Source organism: Lissotriton vulgaris, chromosome 2_2, assembly GCF_964263255.1.
Source record: "Lissotriton vulgaris chromosome 2_2, aLisVul1.2, whole genome shotgun sequence".
NCBI lineage: Eukaryota > Metazoa > Chordata > Amphibia > Caudata > Salamandridae > Lissotriton > Lissotriton vulgaris.
In genome coordinates this window covers 318,228,186-318,250,711 of record NC_141688.1, presented here as the reverse complement: position 1 = coordinate 318,250,711, position 22,526 = coordinate 318,228,186, and the positions used below count along the sequence as shown (strand labels likewise).

The following is a 22,526-nucleotide window of genomic DNA, read 5'->3' as shown; positions in this document are numbered from 1 at the left end:
GAGTGCCCCTGCAGGACATTTGCCAGGCAGCTATGTGGGCCTCGCTGCACACGTTCGCAAGGCACTACTGCCTGGACAGCCAAGTCCGGAGGGATGGCTTCTTTGGCCGTTCTGTCCTCCAGGACTTTCTGGTGTGATTATTGGTTTGCAGACCCACCACCGGGGTTGGTATTGCTGGGGTATCTATTGTAAGGTAAGGAATCTATCACTAACGTGTCTTTCAGATGCACAAGTTACTACTTGTGTAACAATATATCTGTAAGAGACATTAGTTAATGATAGATTCCTTACCGACCCACTCATCCTCCCCGTTCTGCGAACCGATAGTTAAGGTCAGCCCCTTTCAGGGCCCTAGTTTCAATGGCACCAGTGTTGGTTTTTAGCATAGCTCTGCGTTTCTGGCGCGGAAAAGCTGTGTCTAAGAACTGACGTCAGCATGCGGAGGTGGCGTCCAAGTACTCAGTCATCACGGCGCCAACGACTGACGCAGAGCCGCAGACGCCTACCGAGGCGCAAGGGTACTGCTACGCAAAAATTTCCGGATCCAGCCTGACGCCTGGGGATATTCTAAGGTAAGAAATCTTATCACTAACTAATGTCTCTTACAGATATATCGTTACACATGTAGTAACATGTGCTTTAGTTACAGTACTGATTTTTAAAGAATATAATTTTTTTTTCAAAGTTTACACTTAAAAACTTTTCAGTGAAAACCCAGCAATGTTATCCTATGGGAGGAAATTCAAGTCCTAGGTAAAGTAGTTTCTTGTTACTTTTGTAATCAAGTACTGGACTCCTAAGTTCAGCACTGGGACAGAATTTCGGGACGCAGCGGATAGAGAGGTGAAGTTCATGGGTAAATACTACTCTGCACGGCAATACGGTGAGGGAGACAGGCCAGGCGAATTATTAGCGCAAATGCTTCGTCCACCACACCAAGCTGCTTACATTACGGAGGTGCTTGACGCCCAGGGTACACAACAGCATTCCACCCCTGAAATATCCAACACCTTCCTATCATATTACAAAACCCTTTACACTTCCACACTCGCGGGGAGCACCGCTACCCGGGTTCTTATTTGAATGAAATCGCCATGGTGTACCTAGAGAAAAACATGCAGGAGTTTTTGGCCATGCCCATTACACGGGATTTTATAATTGAGGCAATTGATTCCTTACGGAGCTCTTCTGCTCCCGGCCTTGACGGCTACACAGCCGACTTTTACAAAGAGTACAAAGAGAACTCGTACCTAAACTTGTATAACTGTACGTGGAGGCACTGGAGACGGGTATTCTTCCGCCTACGCTCCGGGAAGCGGTTATTGTTCTAGTTCCCAAACAAGACTGTGACCCCTCGTTGTGCAGCTCCTATAGACCCCTGTCCCTCTTAAATCTGGACTACAAAATTCTGGCCAAAGTCCTTGCAATTCGTTTAGCGCTTCTAGTGGAAACTATAATTTCGCCGGCTCAGTCCGGATTTGTACCACATCGATCCACTTCTCTAAACCTTCGGACACTGTTTTCTGTTTTACACAGAATAGAACCCTCCACACCGGCTGCAGCAGTGTTCCTAGACGCAGAGAAGGCGTTCGACACCCTGGAGTGGCCCTTTTTTCTGTCTATTATGAGGAGGATAGGGATGCCTGCTATGTTTGTGGCGACGGTGGAGTTGCTGTACTCGTCTCCCACCGCCCGGATACGGCTAAATGGCACTATCACTGATAACTTCACACTTTCACGTGGTACCCGACAGGGATGTCCCCTATCCCCGCTCCTGTTCATCATTGTGATGGACCCCCTGGTGCGACACTTCCAAGAGAAACATCTTCACCGTGGGCTCCAGTTTCGCACCGGTCCACTGCTGAACTAGTTATATGCCGATGACAGTTTTGTATGTTCGAACTCCCCAGTCCAACCTGGAACCTCTATTGACTGAGCTTTCCCGCTTTGGAGACTACTCAGGCCTTAAAATAAATTGGCATAAGTCAGTTATTTTCCCGCTCACCCCCTCCACCGTGCAGTGGGCCTGCTCGTTCCCTCTGGAGTGGAGCACGGACTCCGTGAAATATTTGGGAATACATGTTCACCTCAACACGATATACATTGTCCGACTACTACGGCCGCGCCCTTGATTTTTTAGAAGACCATACGGAGCGCTGGATTCGCCTCCCGCTGTCTATGGCTGGTCGGATTGCCATCATTAAAATGATTGTACTTCCCAGGTTTTTGTATTCAACAATATTACGATCCCCCTCACCAAGATTTTTTTTCTCCCAACTCCGCTCCTCACTTCTGCGACTGATATGGGGAGGCAGGAACCCACGTGTGTCCTGGCGAACATTAACACTCCCTTACGAACGAGACGGCTTCGGGTGCCAGACTTTTTTCAGTATTATTTGGTGGCGCAGAGCTCTTACGCGTACCCTTGTTTTCACCCTGATGCCAGGATTCCTAATCTGAGACCAGAGGCTGACTTGGCGTTCCCTGTGGCCCTCTCCTCCGTCCTTACTAAGGGTCTCCCCCGAGACCCACAGGACATACAGCCTTTGTCCACTACTTGCTGGGCCTGGGACAAAATTCGACGCCTCTTACTCCTCGAGAAGCTATACTCGCCTGCACTGCCGTTACCCAATCCCCACTGGCTCCCCATCACAGGTGAATCGGTGGTATGGCGCACACTATCCAAATACCAAATACACACTGTCGGAGACCTCTTCCCGGACGGCCATGCCTTTTCCCTTACTGAGGATCACCGCTTCACGGACAGGACCTTCATGGACTCATTCACACTGACTAGACTTCGTTCAATGCTTAGGGCCGAATTCCCCACATTCCCGCTTCCTCCTGATGACACCCCCGCGCTCACATTCATAATACAAAACCAAACCGAGGCGCATGTAATATCTAAGCTATATAAGCTGTGTCTGGCCTCAGTTCCCTCACTCAACTCTAAGGTGTACGCTGACTGGGAGGGCGACCTGGGAATTCAAATCACGGACGACCAATGGGCTGCATGTTGTGCCACCACCAGAGATGTGTCCATTAATGCCAGACATAATTTTTAGTTCCTGAGGAGGGCATACCACAATCCCGCACTCACCCATAGAATTGATCCAAGTAGACCGCACACTTGCCCTAAATGTAACGGCCCACAGGCTGATTTTGCCCATCTTTCTTGGACTTGTCCGAAACTACACGCCTACTGGCTTCAGGTGCATCGGTTTTGGGGGAGATACTTGGCATGGATCTACAACCCACCCCTGAAATTGCGCTGCTTGGCTACGTCGCCAATTTCCCGCGCCCGCTTCGGAAGCTGGCGTCCTTTGGCCTCCTTTTAGCTAAACGTGAAGTGGTGCTGCTCTGGTGTGCTAGGCGCGCTCCTACTGTCCGCGCTTGGCTACGTAGTATGGCCTACTGTAATATAAACAGCGCTGAATACTCGGACGGTTCCTACAGCCTCCAGATATATGGGGGCCATACCGGAAATATATTGGGAAACTAGCCCAGGAGACGCAATCCCAATCCATTAACTCCTTTGTCCCTGCGGGGGTGGGATAGGAAGAGCCACACTACCACTTGGGTACTATTTCTGACGCCAATCCGCACTAAGGCGTGCTTGACTGACATTACCGGGCCCGAGGTTTTCCGCCCTGGTTACTTGCTGTATGCTCTCTGCGACCGCATGGAGTGTTGCCTTTCTCACTGTGGGGTTCCAACATCATCTATGTGGTGTATGACAAATGATGGGTCTAGGTCTAAAAGTCATGTTGATCCATTCGATATGTGCCATGCTGTGGATAGATCAGAATTTTGTGCCGACTTGCCTGCTCGATAATGCTCGCAGCCTTATTGTCTTCTATCATTCTTTGTACGTATATGACCGCTTTTTCTTTAGTTCCATTATGATTTCTCTTTTACTTTCAAGTTTTGACAAAAAGCAAAAATGTACCATCGTAATGAGTCAGATAGTATGCAATCCCACTGTACTGTACTAAATTATCGGTTCTTTCGCCGATCAATCCTCGTTTGTTTGCAATAACACATTTGTATGTAATGATTGGATTGCTTTTCTGTGCAATAAACAGATTTACACAAAAAGTTCAGCACTGGGACCTCTTCATAAGACAGGTAAGTAATTATGTTTTGGTAGTTGGTATGATTTTTAAAGAATATTTGTAGTTTGCAAAAATTGACACTTAGAAGAAATTTCACAGAAAAACGGTCAATTGTTTCCTATGGAAGAAAATTCAGGTTACTGGTAAGTACAGTTATGATACTTTTTCGGTTCAATACTGGGATAAAATGTACAGTACTGGCTTCTCCTGATCACAGGTGAGTAATTCGTTATTTGCCTGATTTTAGATGAAAATGTTAAAGTTTGAAAACTCCACACTTAGAAGAAATTTCAAGTGAAACCAGTCAATGTTAACCAATGTAAGGAAAGTGAGTTATCGGCTTTTAGGTAAGTACTCGTCTGGTGGAGTTAAGGTTCTGGGCATAAATTCCGGGGTATCCCAGGGTCGGAAAGGTACAGTTGTTACACGCTCTGCGGCACAGGGGCAGCCGGGTGCAGACCGAGTAGGCCCAATGCAATCCAATGGAGGGTAGGGAGCCTTTGGTTGGTGGCTGCAAGCAAGCTGGCCACATTGCTGTGGGAGCTGAGCTGCTGGTCACGTACTCAGGGCAAGTGGGGAAGTAAAGTAGAGTAGTAGATGCACCAGCGGCACTCGGTGGCTGGGTGCAGGGTGCTTCTGAGCCGTCGGGCGCTTAATGTTATCCAATGGGAAAGTTAAAAAGTGTAGAAAGGCTGCAGACACTGGGAATTTGATTCTTCAGGTGCAACCACCACTTTGAGAGGTAGTTGTGATTTTGGAGAAGAGGGAGGTACCCCAAAGTAAGGCACTGGGAGCTGCAGGGCGCCGGGTGCAGGGATGTCTTTTGGTGTCGGGAAATCTTACCCTCAGCTGGGCGCGGTTGGAGGGGTCCCTGGTTCAGAGGCTGCAGGCGTCGTCTGGTTCGTCGAGGATGGTCTTTGTGCACTGGACTTCGGGTCCCAGTCGCCGGGGGATGTCCTCGTGGTCTTGGATCACTCAGGCTCGGCGGGTGCAGAGTGGGCTGGATTCGCGGTTCCACTGGCACCAGGGGTATTGCTGTTTGAGCAGAAACACTGCTCGTGGGAGTCCCAGTCTTTTAGAATGTGCAAGGCAGGCAGGTCCTCTGGGGTTTTCGAAGTTGCTGTCTGCAGGAAACCCCGGAGTTTAGCAGGAGCAAGTTTAAGGATCAACAGGCTTGTAGGGTTCTGAGGCCAAGTCGGTGGGCGACGTCCATTTGTTAGCTGCACGGCAGGTCTTGTTTCTTGTTCTTCTTGTTGCTATCGGGATCTGATGAAGGAAGGTTCAGGGTGCCCCTAAATACAAAATTATGGGGCGTTACAGGTAGGGCAAGGGTACCTAGCCTGCTCCTCTCCTGTGGGAGGGGGCAGAAGCCTAGCTGTGATTGGGCAGGGCTTTCCATCTTCAAGATGGCCGGAGCCCGGAGTCATGCTTAACCTTGCCTCTCCTCACTTCGGGTTTCCCGCCGTTCCTCACTCCAGAGTGGGGGTCAGAACCGGTGGGGGCCAGTTGTTGTGCACAGCAAGTGGCCCGGAGAAGCTCACAAAGGCGGTATGCCTTTGAAGCTTCCCCTGCCCATCCCGGGAGAGGAGGCTTGGCACCTTGTCCCAGGATGTGCATTGTTTCAGGCCCCCGAGAGCGGCAGGCTCTCGACCCAGGTGTCCAGAAACATGTCTGATAGAAGCATGCTTTTGTAGCGACACAATCCGGACACTGGGAATTGGTTAGGTTTTAGGGGGTTATCTCTAAGATGCCCTCTGTTGTGCAGTTTACATTAAATCCCACACTGGCATCAGTGCAGGTTTAATGTGCTGAGAAGTTTGATACCAAACTTCTCAGTCTTCAGTGAAGCCATCATGGTGCTGTGGAGTTCGTAATGACAACCTCCCAGCACCATATACTCTTAATGGCAGCACTGCACTTACAGTGCCCAGGAATGGCCCTGGGTACTGTAGGGGAACAGGGCTCATTCACCTGTCCCCACACCACTGGCATAGGACACCCAGCTAGAGGGGTGACTGATGGATGCCAGGGCAGTGAGCTTGTGAGCATGGCACACAGGGATTTGTGCCATGTCGACTCTGTTTAGTTCTGTACTTAGACACTCAGCCTGCAAAGGCAGTGTGTGGGTGTCAGGGTACAGGGCCCCTAAGGGTGGCACAATAAGTGTTTCAGCCCTTAGGGGTTGTGAGAAGTTGGCCTGATATGTGGTGTTTCCAATTCTGGAACCGCCTTGTATCAGTCCAAACAATCCCTTTTGGTGTCTGGTTGTAAGTCAACCTTATTAGACAAGCTATCCTAGGGGTAGCATGGACTAAGCAGCCTTAAAGGCTTAACTTAAGAGGTCGTGTTAAGCGAGCTGTTTTACCACATACAATCCTGTAATACCAAATAAAAATATGTCTTTATTTCTAAATTAATCCCCAGTACTCTTTATGAGCAAAGGGGCACAAGCGCTACATCAAAAGCTCAGTGTAACATATAAAGTTGCACAATTATGGATGAGGGCGGGTGGCCACTCAAACCATATACTAAAAAAATGGTATAAGAGATACCAATCGAATAGTGGTTAGGCCTAGGGCCTAGAGAGTCGCTGGGAGCAGTCAGGACTAGCAATGCTGAAGTCGGGAGAAGCCCGCAGGACTCGGGTGCAGCACGTAAAGTGCGGCTTGCACCAATGCAATGTCAATGGTGTGTAAAAGTTACACAAATAGAGTTTAAGGACACTTCCGCTGAACCTAGAGGAACAAAACTTTAGACACAGACCATGGAGGTGTGTACCAGTGTGGGAACACCGGCGTTGCAATGTTACCTCACCCACAGGAAGCGGGTGCATAGGGTCGAAGTGGCGTCGGGTTTTGACACGCAGGCTCTTGGTGCTTGAAGCTGAAGATGCTGCAGGCGATGTGAAGGAGTGTCCGGTGGATCCAAGGGTGGCTCTGAAGTGGTGAGGACCTGAAAGCAGAGGGGACCATGTTCAAAGTCACTGACCAGTGACCACCGTGGAACCAGATTGAAACCAGGCAAAGTCGGGTGCAAACAGGTGATGAGGTGTTGCTTCTCTCTGAAGCCACGTGGACACGAAGAGGTCAAGGACGTCCAGGAGTCGATCACGAGCTGTCCCACGAAGGCTCTAGCTGATGGCGGTGTCGGCAACTCGATTGAAGCAAACAAACCTTGGCTAATGCAAGCCACGGGGAAAGTGAAAAAGGCTTATTACTCGGACCAGCAAGGTCGGAGCGGGTATTCCTTTCTACAGGAGCGAGGGCAGGTCTGGAGCAACCAGACCCACAGTGTAAATTGTAGGTTTCGTTGCCAAGATGGCCGCTGACCACGTGGCAAGTGGCCGGGATGGCGAGTCGAGTGGCACAAAGCAAAAGGGCCCCACGCAGATCATGGAGATGCTGGAGTGCTGATCTTTGGCGCAAATGCTGCTCGGTTGTGGGGCTTCTCAAACCCCAAAGCACAGAGTCTAGGGTGCCTCGGGTGCTGCGCAGTCAGCGTCTCGGGGGTCTTCCAAGATGTCCGGTCCCACGTCTCTCGGTGCCTCCACGGGTCCCTTCTTTGCAGGGACTGTGGATCGGGCTGTGAGAAGTCTGGGAGGCTGGGTCTTGTCAGGCTCTGCACTCTGGCTCCGGCGGGAGGCGGCGGCAAAGCAGACGTCGAGGTGCTGGGTGGTGCCTGTGTTCACAGGGTGGCCCCTCCTAGGCCACAAGGGAGATGCTCTTCAGTCTTCTATTCATCAGAAAGTCGAAGTCCAGTCGTCTTCTTAGTTTAAAGTTGATTTCAGGATGATCTGAGTTGCATTGGCACTGCTCCCACTCTTATTCCAATCTGAGGGGTGGAGCTCCTGCTAGGTCCCTCCCTATGGGTGAGACCAGGAAGGGGGCGGTTACACCCCCTTTCCTTTGTCCAGGTCACACTGGAGCTGGGGCTGGTGTGCCCCAGAACCGGTTTGACCGGATTATGCAAGGGGAAGCCTTGTGCTCCCCAGGCACTGTCTGGTTTCTATCAAACCGCCCTGCTACAATCCACTATCTCCTGTCTGGTGTGGTGTGACACCTCCCTGTGACAGAAAAGCCTTTGTCCAGGCCTCCTCTGCTGAGTTTCGGTCAGCAGCAGAAGGTCAGACATGTCTGTGGCAGAAGCATCCATTTTGTGGATCTGAAGGCTCTTTTAAAAATCAACCGCGTTTTAGCAAAAGTAACATGTCGTCCCCTCTAGAGGGGTGGAATGCTACCCCCGTCGCCAGGACTGGCGAGGGGGTAGTATTCCAATTCGTATGACACCTTACACTGCATGATTTGATAAAGCCAAACCAAAGTTGACATATAACCGCGAGGATTATAATGCACTTAATAGTATATGGTTTGGCATTATCCCGGAACAGCTAAAGGAATTGGTCCCGACAGCTGCAGACAGGCTCAGCTCATGCTAGAGCACCATCTCACATTAAACCACGCACTCTGCCTTCAGGATTGTTAAGGCCTGCCATAGTAGTGGCTCACAGGTTTATATGTGTCCAGATAGGTTTAGATATAGGCATACTATATCTAAGCAAGGGGTGATTACACGACCTTGCCCCAGCTGAGTGATCAGCCAGTTGTGTCAATTTTAGATAGCCAGCCAGGGGTGGCAAAAGATATGCTGCAGCCCCTGGTAGGCCTTGGTTGCATCTATGCCCTGGACACCTATAGTGCTCTGCACAGGGGCTGATCAGGTGACCCAAGCCAATCTAGTTATGCACCTAGGGTACATGGAATCCATTTTACAGAGAGAGCAGATAGCCTGAGGCCCTGATTAGCAGGGAACCAGGCCAACTAAGTCGAAAACCAGCTAAACACAAGGCAAAAAATCTGGGGTAACCATAGTCAGGTAGCCACCTTCCTACAGGGGTCTTCTCTGGTCACCATGTCCTGGGTACCTAGGGTACCATTTACTAGGGGCTGACAGGTGGCCAGAGATGCCCAATTGGGTTTTAGTTTCAACACAGTTTTAGGGAAGGAACACAGGCCCTGTGCACCTGGTTGGCAGGAGCCCTGGGCACACTCAGTCAAAGCACATCAGCAATTCAGAAAAAAGTGGGGGCATACCTATGCAAGAAAGATGGCACTTTCCCACAATGATGAATCACGAATGGCGTCTGAACTCTGACGTGGTGCAAGGTCTCTTGCTGCAGTGGGGAGAGCCTTGTTTAGATCTATTCACCACCGAAGAAAACACGCAATGTCAACAGTTCTGTGCGTTGGAATTTTCATGAGGGTACTCGCTCGGCGACACATTTTGTCGCGAGTGGATCTGCGGTATATTTTACGCCTTTCCACCTATAGCACTCCTGCCCAGAGTGCTGAAGATCGGGCACGACCGGGCCCACGTTATTCTTGTGGCTCCGGACTGGGCTTGAAGAGTTTGGTATCCCGAGCTACTTGGTATGGACAGTTGACACCTTTCGATCTTCCTCCCGAAGTCTGTGATGCCATTCTGGCAGCCAGGCGTCCCTCCACCAAAACGGTGTACGCCTGTAGCTGAAACAGATTTGTGGCATGGTGCACAGCAAAGGCTGTGGAACCCCTTTCTGTCCCTCTTTCTGAGGTTCTTCTATTCCTTCTCTGTTTGGCCCAGCAGGGCTCTGCTCTGGGCACTCTCTAAGGTTATCTTTCAGCCATCTCTGCCTTTCTATGGCTTCCAGACCAGCCTTCTCTTTTTAAGTCCTCGTTGTTAACTCTTTTCTTAAAGGCATTACGCATACGTGTTCACCAGTACCCTTCATTATGCCTCAGTGGGACTTGAATCTTGTCTTGACTTTCCTGATGTGCGCTACCTTTGATCCCCTTCATAACTGTCCTTTACGTTTTCTTACTCTCAAGACTGCTTTCCTGGTTGCTATCACCTCTGCCAGGAGAGTGAATGAGCTCCAGGCTCTTTCTTCCAAACCTCCTTTCCTTTCTGTTCATCTAGACAAGGTGGCTCTGAGGACACGTCCTTTTTTTTTTGCCAAAGGTTGTCACGCCCTTCCACATCAAGCAGACCATTGCTTTGCCCACCTTCTTTTCGCCTCTGTATCCTTCAAGGTTAGACGAGAGGCTCCACCGTCTGGACCCATAACGTGCCCTCGCATTCTATCTGCAGCGTACACAGCAGGTCCAGGTGAATGATCAGCTCTTTGTGGGCTAATTGGGCGCCAAAAAAGGTCGGGCCGTGCACAAACGGACCATTTCCCAGTGGGTCGTTTTGTGCATCAAAGCATGTTATTCCTTGGCCAAGAAGGAGCCTCCTGTGGGGCTGCGTGCCCATTCGACCTGGGCAACAGCAGCCACTACTACCTTGGTGCGCGGTGTCCCCCTGCAGGATATTTGTCAGGCATCTACGTAGGCCTGGCTGCACACTTTTACCAAGCACTCCTGCCTTTACAGTCCGGTCCGGAGGGACAGCTTCTTTGGCGGTTCTGTGCTTCGTGACTCTGGTGTTATCCTGTTCACAGACCCACCACCGGGTTTGGTATTGCTGGAGTATCCATTTTAAGGTAAGGAATTTATCACTAACGTGTCTTTCAGATGCACAAGTTACTTGTGTAACAATATATCTGTAAGAGACATTAGTTGGTGATAGATTCCTTACCGCCCCGCCCTTCCTCCCCGTTCTGCGAACTAGTTACTAGGGTTAAGGTCATCCGTCTTTTTAGGGCCCTAATTTTATGCACCAATTGTCAGTTTCTTGCATGGCTCTGCGTTTCGGCACGGAATAGTTGTGTACAGAACGGACGTCAGCGCGTATGGGAGGCGCCTAAGTACTCTCCGTGATGTCATCTCACCGCCTACGACATCTGAAAGAGACACGTTAGTGATAGATTCCTTACCTTAGAATATCCCCAGGCGTCAGACTGGATCCGGAAAGTTTTGCGTAGCAGTACCCCTGCGTCGGTAGGCGTCGTCTGCGGCTCCGCGTCCGTCGTGGGCGCCGTGATGACGTCGTCGGAGTACTTAGACGCCGCCTCCGCGTGCTGACGTCAGTTCTTCTTTTTTCCGCGCCAGCCAGCGCAGATCTGGAAAAAGCAGTTCCCTAGTCTTTTTTTGACTAACTTTTTGGATCTTTTGATCTATTTCGAAGTCTTCACGACTCAGACGGTGCCGGTGCCGTTAGGGATGCCCGGCTTCAAGCACTGCGACGAGTGCGAACGCCTCATGTCGATTTCGGATCCGCACCGCCTGTGCCTGACGTGTTTGGGCGTCGACCATGACGACGAGGCCTGCTCCGACTATTGGGCCCTCTCGAGGAAGGCCAGGCGGGAGCGGTCCCGCAGGCGCCTCGAGATCCGCCAGTCGGCCCCGTGCCGTGTGAGGTCCCGGTCCCACGGGAGGTCGAGGGACAGGTCGCGGGGGAGGAGCCGTCACAGCTCCGGGAGTCGGCGCCACTCCTCCGGGTCCAAGTCTTCAGGTAAGAAGCATAAGAAGTCGAAGAGACATCGCTCTTCCGACTCCCCCCGACGCTCGCGCGATGCGGCCGGGGGTTCGGGTGACACCGCCCACGCGGCTCCTCAGGAGTCGCGGGCGCCGCGTTCGGCCCCATACCCCCCGGTCCCTGGGCTGAACGCGACGCCGGAGGAGATCGAGCGCTTCCTCATGGCCATGAGGTCCCTTTCTTCTCCGATGGGTTCCGCGGCGCCTTCGGGCCCAGCGAACCCGTCTGGGGGCCCTAGTGGGTCGGGGGCTGCGACCCAGACGCCGTCGGGTGCTTTGGCCTCGACGCCGCCGGCGTCTTCGGCGCCGGCGCCGCAGGGCTCCACGATCCCGACGCCGCCGCTGCCCTCGGGCTCGGCGCCGCAGGGTTCAGCGGTCCCGGCGTCGTCTGTGCCTTCGGGCCCGACGCCGCAGGGTGCCGTTCGGCCCTCATCGGGCGTTGGAACGTCCCCGGTGGACCTTACGACCCCCCCGGGGTCGGTCCGTGTGGTGTCCCCTCTGGCGTCGGCCTCGGCCGACGCCGTCCCCAATGCCTCCTCTGTATGGGTTCCGGCGTCGGGACGGAGCCTGTCGGCACCGATCTCGACGCCGTTCGGGGATTTCCATCCCTATGAACCATCCTCATTCACTTACGACCCTGAGTCTCAGGAGATGGGGGAAGAGGAGGATTGGGAGGGGTCTGAGGACCCTCTGACAAGGGAATGTCAGTCTAACATGGACCGGACAGGAGACCTTGGGGAGGCCAGTGGCCTGGACACCTCTCCAGACACTGGATTCGTCTCTCCTCCTTCCGTGGCCTCGGAGGAGGGCTCGACATATAGTGCGGTGTTGATGAGGGCTGCTAAGGCGTTGGGCCTTGAGCTCCCCGTCGCGGCCGTGAGGACTAACCTCCTCACTGAGGTCCTTAAGCCGCAGTCATGCTCCATGGAGCCTATGCTGCCGTTTAATGAGGCCTTGTCGGACGTTCTTTTGGGCACTTGGTCCAGGCCCGCTACAGGTTCGCCTGTAGATAGGAACATGGCCAGACGCCACCGCCCGGCTCCGGGTGACCCATGTTTCCTGTCCACCCACCCCACCCCCGAGAGTCTGGTTGTCCAGGCCTCTAACTCCCAGACCGCCTTCCCGTCGGCTCCCCCTGACCGGGAATCCAAGAGGTACGAGGCCTTTGGCAAAAAGGTATTCTCATCCCTTAGCTTAGGACTGCGGTCTAACAACACCGCATGCCTCTTGGGCCGTTAAACCCATTCTATATGGGAAACGGTGGCGGAATTGCTGCCAGAGTGTCCGTTGGAGGTACGGGCCAAACTCGGCCAAGCCCTAGTGGAGGGCCGGGACGCAGCGAAGTATTCGATCAGGTGCGGACTGGATACAACTGACTCGCTGAGCAGAGCGATGGCTACGACGGTGGCGATTCGACGCCACGCCTGGCTCAGATCCGCCAACTTCTCGGCTGATGTCCAGAATACACTCATGGACATGCCGTTCGATGGCCGTCGCCTCTTTGGCGACAAGGCAGACCACGCGCTCGAGCGCTTTAAGAACTCCAGGGCTACGGCCAAGTCCGTGGGCCTCTCGGCCCCGCGCCAGCAAGTGGGTGCCTTTCGCTCCTTTCGTGGCCAAGGAAGGGGCGTCCCCACGCGTGCCGCCAGCCACTCGCCGCAAACGGTCGTCCAGCGCGGCGGCGGCCGTGGAAACCGCCGTGGAGGAGGTCGGGGAGGCAAGCGGAGCCAGTCCACACCTGCCCCCGCAGCATCCGCCTCTAAACCCTCCTAGTCCGTGCTTTTCGGCCCATGTGACGCCAGTGGGGGGCAGGGTTCGCCATCACCACTCTCACAAGCGCAGTCACTTCGGACAGGTGGGTGCTGCAGATCGTCCGAAGGGGCTACTCCCTCCCCTTTGAGACGACCCCTCAAGCCATGCCACCGCAACACCACCGCGTATCGGGGGATCATTTGCGGCTCCTGCAGGAGGAAGTTTCGGCCCTCTTGGCCAAGGGGGCCATCAAGCGCGTTCCTGGGCCAGAAGTAGGTCGTGGTTGCTACTCCCACTACTTCCTGGTACCCAAGAAGGGCAAAGGGGGCCTACGCCCTATCTTGGATCTGAGGAACGTCAACGGCTTCCTCCGGAAGGAGAAGTTCAAAATGCTGACACTGGCTCAGGTCTTGGCTGCCATAGACCCAGGAGACTGGATGGTAGCGTTGGACTTGCAGGATGCGTATTTCCACATCCCCGTCCTGCCGGCCCACCGGCGTTACCTGCGGTTCACGGTAGGCCTCGAGCACTTTAAGTTTACCGTGCTCCCCTTCGGCCTTACCAGCGCCCCACGGGTGTTCACGAAGGTGATGGCAGTGGTCGCAGCTCACCTGCGCAGGTTAGGGGTTTCAGTCTTCCCCTACCTAGACGACTGGTTGTTGAAGGCGGGCTCGCCCCAGGCAGTCGTCAACCACCTCCAGACTACGGCGGATCTCCTGCACAGGCTGGGATTTTCCATCAATGTGCCGAAGTCACACCTGTGCCCCTCTCAGAAGCTCCTTTTCATCGGAGCGGTTCTCGACTCGGCGCAGTTTCCGGTTTACCCGCCCGAACAGCGAGTCTGGGATATTCAGGCCCTGATTCCGATCTTCGGGCCGTTATCCCGGGTTTCGGTCAGGCTGGCGCTGCGGCTTCTGGGGCTGATGGCCTCCTGCATCCTTCTGGTGCATCACGCACGGCGGCGGATGCGGGCTCTGCAGTGGGACCTGAAGTTTCAGTGGGCCCAGCACCGGGGCAACCTTTCCGACCATGTCCTGATCTCGGAGGGCACTGCGAGACAGCTGCAGTGGTGGCTCACGGACTGCGATTGGGTCAAAGGCAGATCCCTCTCCCTTCCCCAACCGGAGCACGTAGTTGTGACGGACGCGTCCCTCCAGGGCTGGGGTGGCCACTTGGGAGAGGCGGAGATCAGAGGACTCTGGTCTCCAGCGGAGTCCCGGCTCCATATCAATCTGTTGGAGCTGCGGGCGATCCGTCTGGCACTGAAAGCATTCCTCCCGTCTGTCCGAGGGAGTGCAGTGCAGGTGTTCACGGACAACACCACCGCCATGTGGTACTGCAACAAACGGGGCGGTGTGGGGTCGTGGACCCTATGCCAGGAGGCTCTGCGCCTCTGGCAATGGCTGGAACATCAGGGCGTGACTCTGGTGGTTCAACACCTGGCAGGTTCTCTGAACGCCAGGGCGGACGAACACAGCCGTCAGTGCTCGATGGATCACGAATGGCGTCTGAACTCAGACGTGGCGCAAGGCCTCTTTCTGCTTTGGGGAGAGCCTTGGTTAGATCTATTCGCCACCGAAGAGAACGTGCAATGTCATCAGTTCTGCGCGTTGGAATTTCCAAGGCGGCACTCGCTCGGAGACGCTTTTCGTCGCGAGTGGAGCTGCGGTCTGTTGTACGCCTTTCCGCCTATACCTCTTCTGCCCAGAGTGCTGAAGAAGATCAAGCGCGACCGAGCACAAGTCATCCTTGTGGCTCCGGACTGGGCACGAAGGTACTGGTATCCCGAGCTACTCAGCATGTCAGTCGATCCCCCGGTTCGTCTGCCTCTTCAGGAGGACCTTCTGTCGCAGCAGCAGGGGACGGTCCTCCACCCGAACCTGTCCAGTCTCCACCTCATGCATGGAGATTGAGCGGCGACAGTTGAGGCCATTTGACTTGCCTCCTGAAGTTTGCAACCTCATTCTGGCAGCCAGGCGTCCCTCCACAAAAACGGTATACGCCTGCAGGTGGAACAGATTTGTGGCATGGTGCACAGCAAAGGCTGTGGATCCTCTCTATGCCCCTCTCTCTGAGGTACTTCTCTTCCTTCTTTCTCTTGCCCAGCAGGGCTCTGCTCTGGGCACTATCAAGGGCTATCTTTCGGCTCTTTCAGCCTTTCTGAGGCTGCCTGACCAACCTTCTTTGTTCAAGTCCCCTATAGTAAACAGATTTCTGAAAGGCATCACTCATACCTTTCCTCCTGTTCCTTTCGTGATGCCTCAGTGGGACTTGAACCTGGTTCTAACATTTCTGAAGTGCGCTCCCTTTGAGCCACTTCATAACTGTCCACTTGGCCTTCTTTCTTTGAAGACTGCCTTCCTGGTAGCCATCACCTCTGCCAGGAGAGTGAGTGAGCTCCAGGCCCTCTCTTGTAAGCCTCCTTTTCTTTCAGTCCATCCGGACAAGGTTGTTTTGAGGACTAGGCCCTCCTTCTTGCCTAAGGTGGTCACGGCCTTCCACATGGGGCAGTCCATCACATTGCCCACCTTCTTTCCGCCTCCGCACCCCTCGAGAGAGGAGGAGAGGCTCCACCGTCTGGACCCAAAACGTGCGCTCTCGTTCTATCTGGATCGCACACGCCAGTTCCGGGTGGATGATCAACTCTTTGTTGGGTACGCGGGCGCTAAGAAAGGGAAAGCGGTGCACAAGAGGACCATTTCTCGATGGATTATCATGTGCATCCAGGCGTGTTACTCCTTGGCTAAGAAGGAACCACCTGTTGGGCTGCGGGCTCATTCCACTCGAGCCACGGCCACTACAACTGCCTTGGGCCGAGGTGTGCCCTTGCAGGACATTTGCCAGGCTGCTACGTGGGCTTCGTTGCACACGTTTGCGAGGCACTACTGCCTGCACAGTCAAGTCCGGAGGGATGGCTTCTTTGGCCGTTCCGTTCTCCAGGACTTTCTGGTGTGATTATTGGTTTGCAGACCCACCACCGGGGTTGGTATTGCTGGGGTATCTATTGTAAGGTAAGGAATCTATCACTAACGTGTCTTTCAGATGCACAAGTTATTACTTGTGTAACGATATATCTGTAAGAGACATTAGTTGGTGATAGATTCCTTACCGACCCACCCATCCTCCCCGTTCTGCGAACCGATATCTAGGGTTAAGGTCATCCCCTTTCAGGGCCCTAGTTTCTTGGCACCAGTGTCGGTTTTTGTCATGGCTCTGCGCTTCTGGCGCGGAAAAGCTGTGGCTAAGAACTGACGTCAGCACGCGGAGGCGGCGTCTAAGTACTCCGACGACGTCATCACGGCGCCGACGACGGACGCGGAGCCGCAGACGACGCCTACCGACGCGCAAGGGTACTGCTACGCAAAACTTTCCGGATCCAGTCTGACGCCTGGGGATATTCTAAGGTAAGGAATCTATCACTAACTAATGTCTCTTACAGATATATCGTTACACAAGTAGTAACTTGTGCGCCAGTGACCTACTGGAGCGCAGAGGTACTGCTGAGCAGAAAAACTTTCCGGATCCAGCCTGACTCCCGGGGATATTCTAAGGTAAGGAATCTATCACTAACTAAGGTCTCTTAAAGATATATCGTTACACAAGTAAGTAACTTGGTGCTGCATGACTGCACCTACTGGCACATGGAAGCAATTTTTTTTAAAAAAAATAATCAAATCCGTTCTGGAGCCTGAGGATATTCTATAGGTGGGAAATCTGTGTTTGGGTCAAGTATCCACCAGAAATTTTGTTTCCAGATTGTGTAACTTGTACTTATGTACCTATGGAGGAAAACTAATATGAATAAGTTTGGTTACAGTTGTGTATCGGTTTTTTAAAGTGGTAGCTATTCACTATGCATTAAAGATTGTGACTTGTGATTGCCTGGCAACATCAATAGTTGCTACTTTTTGCTGCTGACCAGTTTAAATTGTTGCCAAGGTGCAGTTGCCTGATCCTGCATGTACCAGTGTTGTAAATTTTCTATTCCTAATGAACAGGTGCTTTACTGTAGATCTTTCTTTCTTTCAGTGCTCTGCTTGTGCTGCTCCAGGATAGCCTACTGTCCACAGCTAGTTCACCCAAGTTCTCTGAACTAGTCATGAAGGTAAGTTGCAGCCTCCTAGTGTTATGACTCATTAGCTCCCTACTTCTCCTAAACTTAGGATGGAAGGTTTGATTAGCTGTCTTACCATGGAACAGAGTGGGGTTTAAGGCAGGGACTGAGTGGTTGTTGTGGTTCCACAATCTGTAATCCAGCGTGAACCTAACCCTGCACACCTAGATGTTTGAGAACCTCATATTTGAGATCCTTTCTCTATGAAAATATTTTCTTATAGATACATCTGCCAGTGGATTCCTCACCTTGTGAATATCCCCTTGCGTCAGCAACATTCGGAATTTTTTTTGTAGATTTGCGACGTCGTCAGAGGCACAGCATTGCGTGATGACGTCAGTTCCTTTTTTTCCGCGTCGACGCTAGCGGTTTCGGGGAATCTGTAGCTGTTGGTAATTTGTTACTGTTTTCTCTGTTTTCTTGCTTTTTTGTCTCGCTGAAGATGTCGACTAAGAAGACCGGTTTCAAGCCATGTGGAGAGTGCGGCAAAATGATGTCTATCACGGACCCGCACGAGGATTGTATCTGGTGCCTGAGTAGGGACCATGATGTCGAAGGCTGTTCTTCGTGTAAGAAGATGAACCCGAAGGCACTTTGTGAGAGGGAAACTAAACTTCTGGTGGCGAAGTTGAGGAAGAAAAGAAAAGAAGACATTGAGATCGCGTTCGAGAAGGGCGAGGTTGAATTAGAGGTAGAGGTCAAGATCCCGTACGGCGTCTCCTTCGAGGTAGTCTTCCGATCATGCTTAGAAATCGAAAAAGAAGCATAAGAAGCGAAGGCATGGATCTCGACATCACTCCGGTAAGGATTCGGACTCGAGGCGGAAGTCGCCTAAGAGGAGACATGGCAAGGATGTAGTGTCTCCATCACCAGAGGTCTTTGATCCAGAAGGTGAGGCTTCGCCTTTAAAGTCGCAGGTTCAATCTCCGGCTCAGGTTTCAAATCCATCTGCGGCTCAGGAGGATGAAGAGGTCCCTTTGAATGAGGGCTCTGTGCCTATTACACATCCACCTGTGGAAGGGGAGGCGAATCCGGAACCTCTGAAAGGTCAGTCTGTGGGTTCTTGCCCACTTTTCCCAGCTCCATGTCAAGACCCTACTGCGTTTTTAAACGCTATGTATGGAGTCTACTCCAGAGCATTGTACCCCTCTGGTGCACCTTCGGGTCCCATTGGTCCTCTGGTGTATAATTTAGGAGTTCCCCACTATTATGCTCCAGCTCCCTTTATGCCGGGTCCGACACCGCCTTGGCATTACTTGGTGCTGCCGAGGTCGTCGACGCTGATACCGCCGTCACCGGCTCAGTCGACCTCTAGCGGCTCCCTGGGCCTTCGGATTCGATCTCGACGTCGATACCGGCTCCGTCTGAGTCGTTCACGGATCCAACGGCGCGGCTGTTGAAAGAGATCCCGAAGGGATGCTCAATGCCTTATAGAGGAGCAAAGATATAGAGAAGCTGAGGCTGAGATGGAAGAAGGTGAGCTTTAGGAGGACTGTTTTGAAGATCTAGGAGAGGCCAGTTTGGAGTTTTCTCCTAATTGGGAGCGGTCATCTGTGCCTGATGCCCCTTCAAAGGACGTTAAGCCATACCACATGGTCATGAGGAAGGCTGAAGAACTTTTACATTTAACTTTGCCTACAGTGGAATATAAATCCAATCTCTTGACTGATGTCCTCCATTCCCCAAGTTCTGTTATCGAACCGTTGCTTCCCTTTAATGAAGCATTAACTGAGCCTATTTTGGAGGTTTGGAACAAGCCTCTTACAGCTCCTGCAGTGGCTAAAAGTGTTGCAAGGAGGTATAAAGTTGCACCTGGGGATCCTGAATTTTTATCCGCTCATCCTTTGCCTGAAAGTCTGGTTATTCAGGCAGCTTATTCAAAAAAAGACTGTGGGTGCATTCCCTCAAGTGCCTGGGGATAAGGAATCCAAGAAACGGGATCAGACTGCGAAGAAGTCTCTCTTCAGCAAGTATGGCTTTAAAATCGACTAATTCCACTTGCCTTATGGGTAGATACATACATGCCCTGATGGATTCCTTGCGACTGTTGGCTCCTAAAATTCCTGATGACCACAGGAAGGATTTTGATGAGGTATTGGCTGATGCACAGGCGGCTGCACGTCAGGTGATCCAGAGTGGGCTAGACACCGCTGATTCAGTTGCTCGCATTATGGGAACTGCTGTTGCCTCTAGAAGGGCTGCCTGGCTGAAGTCATCGAACTTTTCGACGGATGTTCAGGCTGTGTTGTTGGATTTGCCTTTTGATGGTGTTGGACTTTTGGTGAAAAAGCTGATGCAGCTTTGGAAAGATTTAAGGACAATAGGGCTACTGCCTAATCTTTGAAGCTGCAAACCAGAGGTTCATCAACTAAAAGGTATAGAGATTTTGGACGTTCTTCTTTTCGTCCCTACCGTCAAGTTTAACAGCAGCAACAGCAAAAGAAAAATCCGCTGTATAAGTCATACAGGGGTAAGCGAATAGCTCGTCCTCTGGGACGTCAAGCCTCCTCCTCCTCTTACAACCCCCCAGCCACAGAAAAGCAGCCCTAGATCCGCCATTCTGGATCATGCGGGTCCTGTAGGGGGTCGGCATACCTATTTTCTACGGGATTGGGAATCGGTTACATCAGATCTTTGGGTTCTCAATCTCATAGAAAATGGATATGCTCCTCCCGTTTGGGAATTCCCTCCGAATTACCCTCCTTGCCAAGGTTTTTGCACGGAGGAACACCTGTTACTCCTGCAGGCGGAAGTCCAGAAATTGTTAATAAAGGGTGTGATAGAGATGGTTCCAGAGCAGGAAAGGGGTCAGGGATGCTACTCCTGGTATTTCCTGATACCCAAAAAGGATGGCAGACTTCGTCCAATCCTGGATCTCAGGATCTTGAACCTTTACCTAAAACAGGAGAAGTTCAAATGCTCACCCTTGCACAGGTTCTGTAGGCGCTTATGGAAGGAGACTGGATGCTGTCAATAGACTTACAGGACGCATATTTTCACATCCCTATCCTGCAGTCACACAGGAAGTATCTCCGTTTTACGGTAGGATTGCAACATTACCAGTTTGTGGGTCTACCGTTTGGTCTTACTATTGCTCCTCTAGTCTTCACCAAGGTGATGGCTGTGGTGGTGGCACATCTCAGAAGATCGGGGATACCGGTATTCCCGTATCTGGACGATGGGCTGTTCAAAGCAGAATCTCCAGGGAAGGTGCTCCATCATCTGCAAGTGACAACTCAGTTGTTGTACAGGTTGGGTTTTTCAATAACGTGCCCAAATCTCACCTTGTGCCCTCCCAGCGCAACCTGTTCATAGGTGCGGTACTGGATACAACTGTGTGTTGTGCATTCCCTCCTCCTCAAAGGTTTCGCGACATACAGGAGTTGATTCCTTTATTTTTCAATGGAGCGGTCGTTCTAGTCCTGAAGGTCCTTCGCCTGCTCGGTCTGATGGCTTCCTGCATTCTGTTGGTCAACAATGCACGCTGGCACGGTGCAGAGTAGTAATATCAACGTAAAAATATCGTCTGACATTAATATCTCCGCAGAAATATCGAGTGGAACAAATATCGACAACAAAAATATAGTTTGACCAGAATATCGACAGACAGGTAAGTAATATCGATAATAATATAGTTGTAATAAATATCGTTTACAAAAATATTTTACAAAAATATCGATTTATTAATGTTATGTATTTTAGTGTTTTAAATGAGAATTGGAAGTTATTTTATTATGTTTTGGAATTTTATTAGTTATTAATGTGTATTATGTTTAATTTTGTTACTTCCGTAGCGGGTTGTGGGTTTATAGGGGAATAGGGTGGGAAGTAATTTAATTATATAAAATTAATTGAATAATTAATGTGTTAATTAATAGTGTAATAATTAGTTGTTAGTTAATTTCAATTAATATTAATTTAATTAATTTTAGGTGTGTTGGTGAGTTGATATGTGTAAATGGTGTGAAGGGTGGCAATTAATGTATTTAATTAATAAATATTTTTTATTAATTGCCATTAATTAGTAATTAGTAATTGTAAATGTGTTATTAAATGTAGGTGTATGTTGTGGTGTTTTTAAGTGTACATGGTTGAAAGCTGGTAATTAATATAAAAAATAATTAATTTTATTTAATTAATTAGTAAATATTAAATGTAATTGTGTAATTAATTTTAGGTGTGTGGTGGATGTAATGGTATTAATTAATGTGTAATTGATTAATTTTTATTATCTTTGTTAATAATATACTTAAATGTATATATTATTTATGTTTATATTGGAAATAAAATTTACAAAAAATTATGGTAGTTTTTTTATTGTTTTGTGTTCCAGCGCTTTCCTTACTATTTTACTCACTGGAGTGGAAATAGTAATTTTTACCCCTACGCTATCCAGCACTTTTCCTACTGTTGCACCCTTTGGAGTGGGAATAGTAATTTTTACCCCTACGTTATCCAACGCTTTCCCTACTGTTGCACTCTCTGGAGTGGGAATAGTAATTTTCACCCCTACGCTATCCAACGCTTTCCCTACTGTTGCGCCCTCTGGAGTGGGAATAGTAATTTACCCCTACGCTATCCAACGCTTTCCCTACTGTTGCACTCTTTGGAGTGGGAATAGTCATTTTTACCCCTTCGCTAATCAAATGTGTTAACTACTAATGTTTGTATTTTGTTATAAAATGTTTGTATTATTTTTTAATATTTTAATGTGTTAATTAAATATAAAATATTATTTTGTATTCAAAATGTTTTATATATGTGTTTATTTCATTTTTTATACTTATTAAAGTTTATAATTAAATAAAGATAATACGATAATGTAAATAAGAAAATATATGTATATGTACACATTTATTGTTTTTATATTCATTAAATTAAGTTTATTTGTTATAATTAAAAATATAAATTTAAATTAATTAATTTTGTTAATAACATTAATATTAATTAATAATTTAATTTAAGTTATATTATGTTTTTTTAAGTCGATATTATTTACATCGATATTTATTACAACGATATTTTAGTCGATATTGTTGTACTTACCTGTTTAAGTATAGGGATTCTACATTTATGTAGTCTATATTTTTA

At 50.3% G+C, this 22,526-nt stretch overlaps 1 protein-coding gene across 8 annotated transcripts in view; it reads left to right on the top strand.

The window, feature by feature from the left end:
- The window catches only part of CKAP5 (cytoskeleton associated protein 5), a 901,993-nt gene that overhangs the window by 766,207 nt on the left and 113,260 nt on the right, over positions 1-22,526 (top strand). For all 8 annotated transcript variants that reach the window (XM_086959680.1, XM_086959676.1, XM_086959682.1 and 5 more), the window contains one exon: positions 17,351-17,426. In XM_086959680.1, the coding sequence (XP_086815806.1) occupies positions 17,351-17,426 (76 nt within the window). The remainder of the gene's footprint in view (positions 1-17,350; positions 17,427-22,526) is intronic.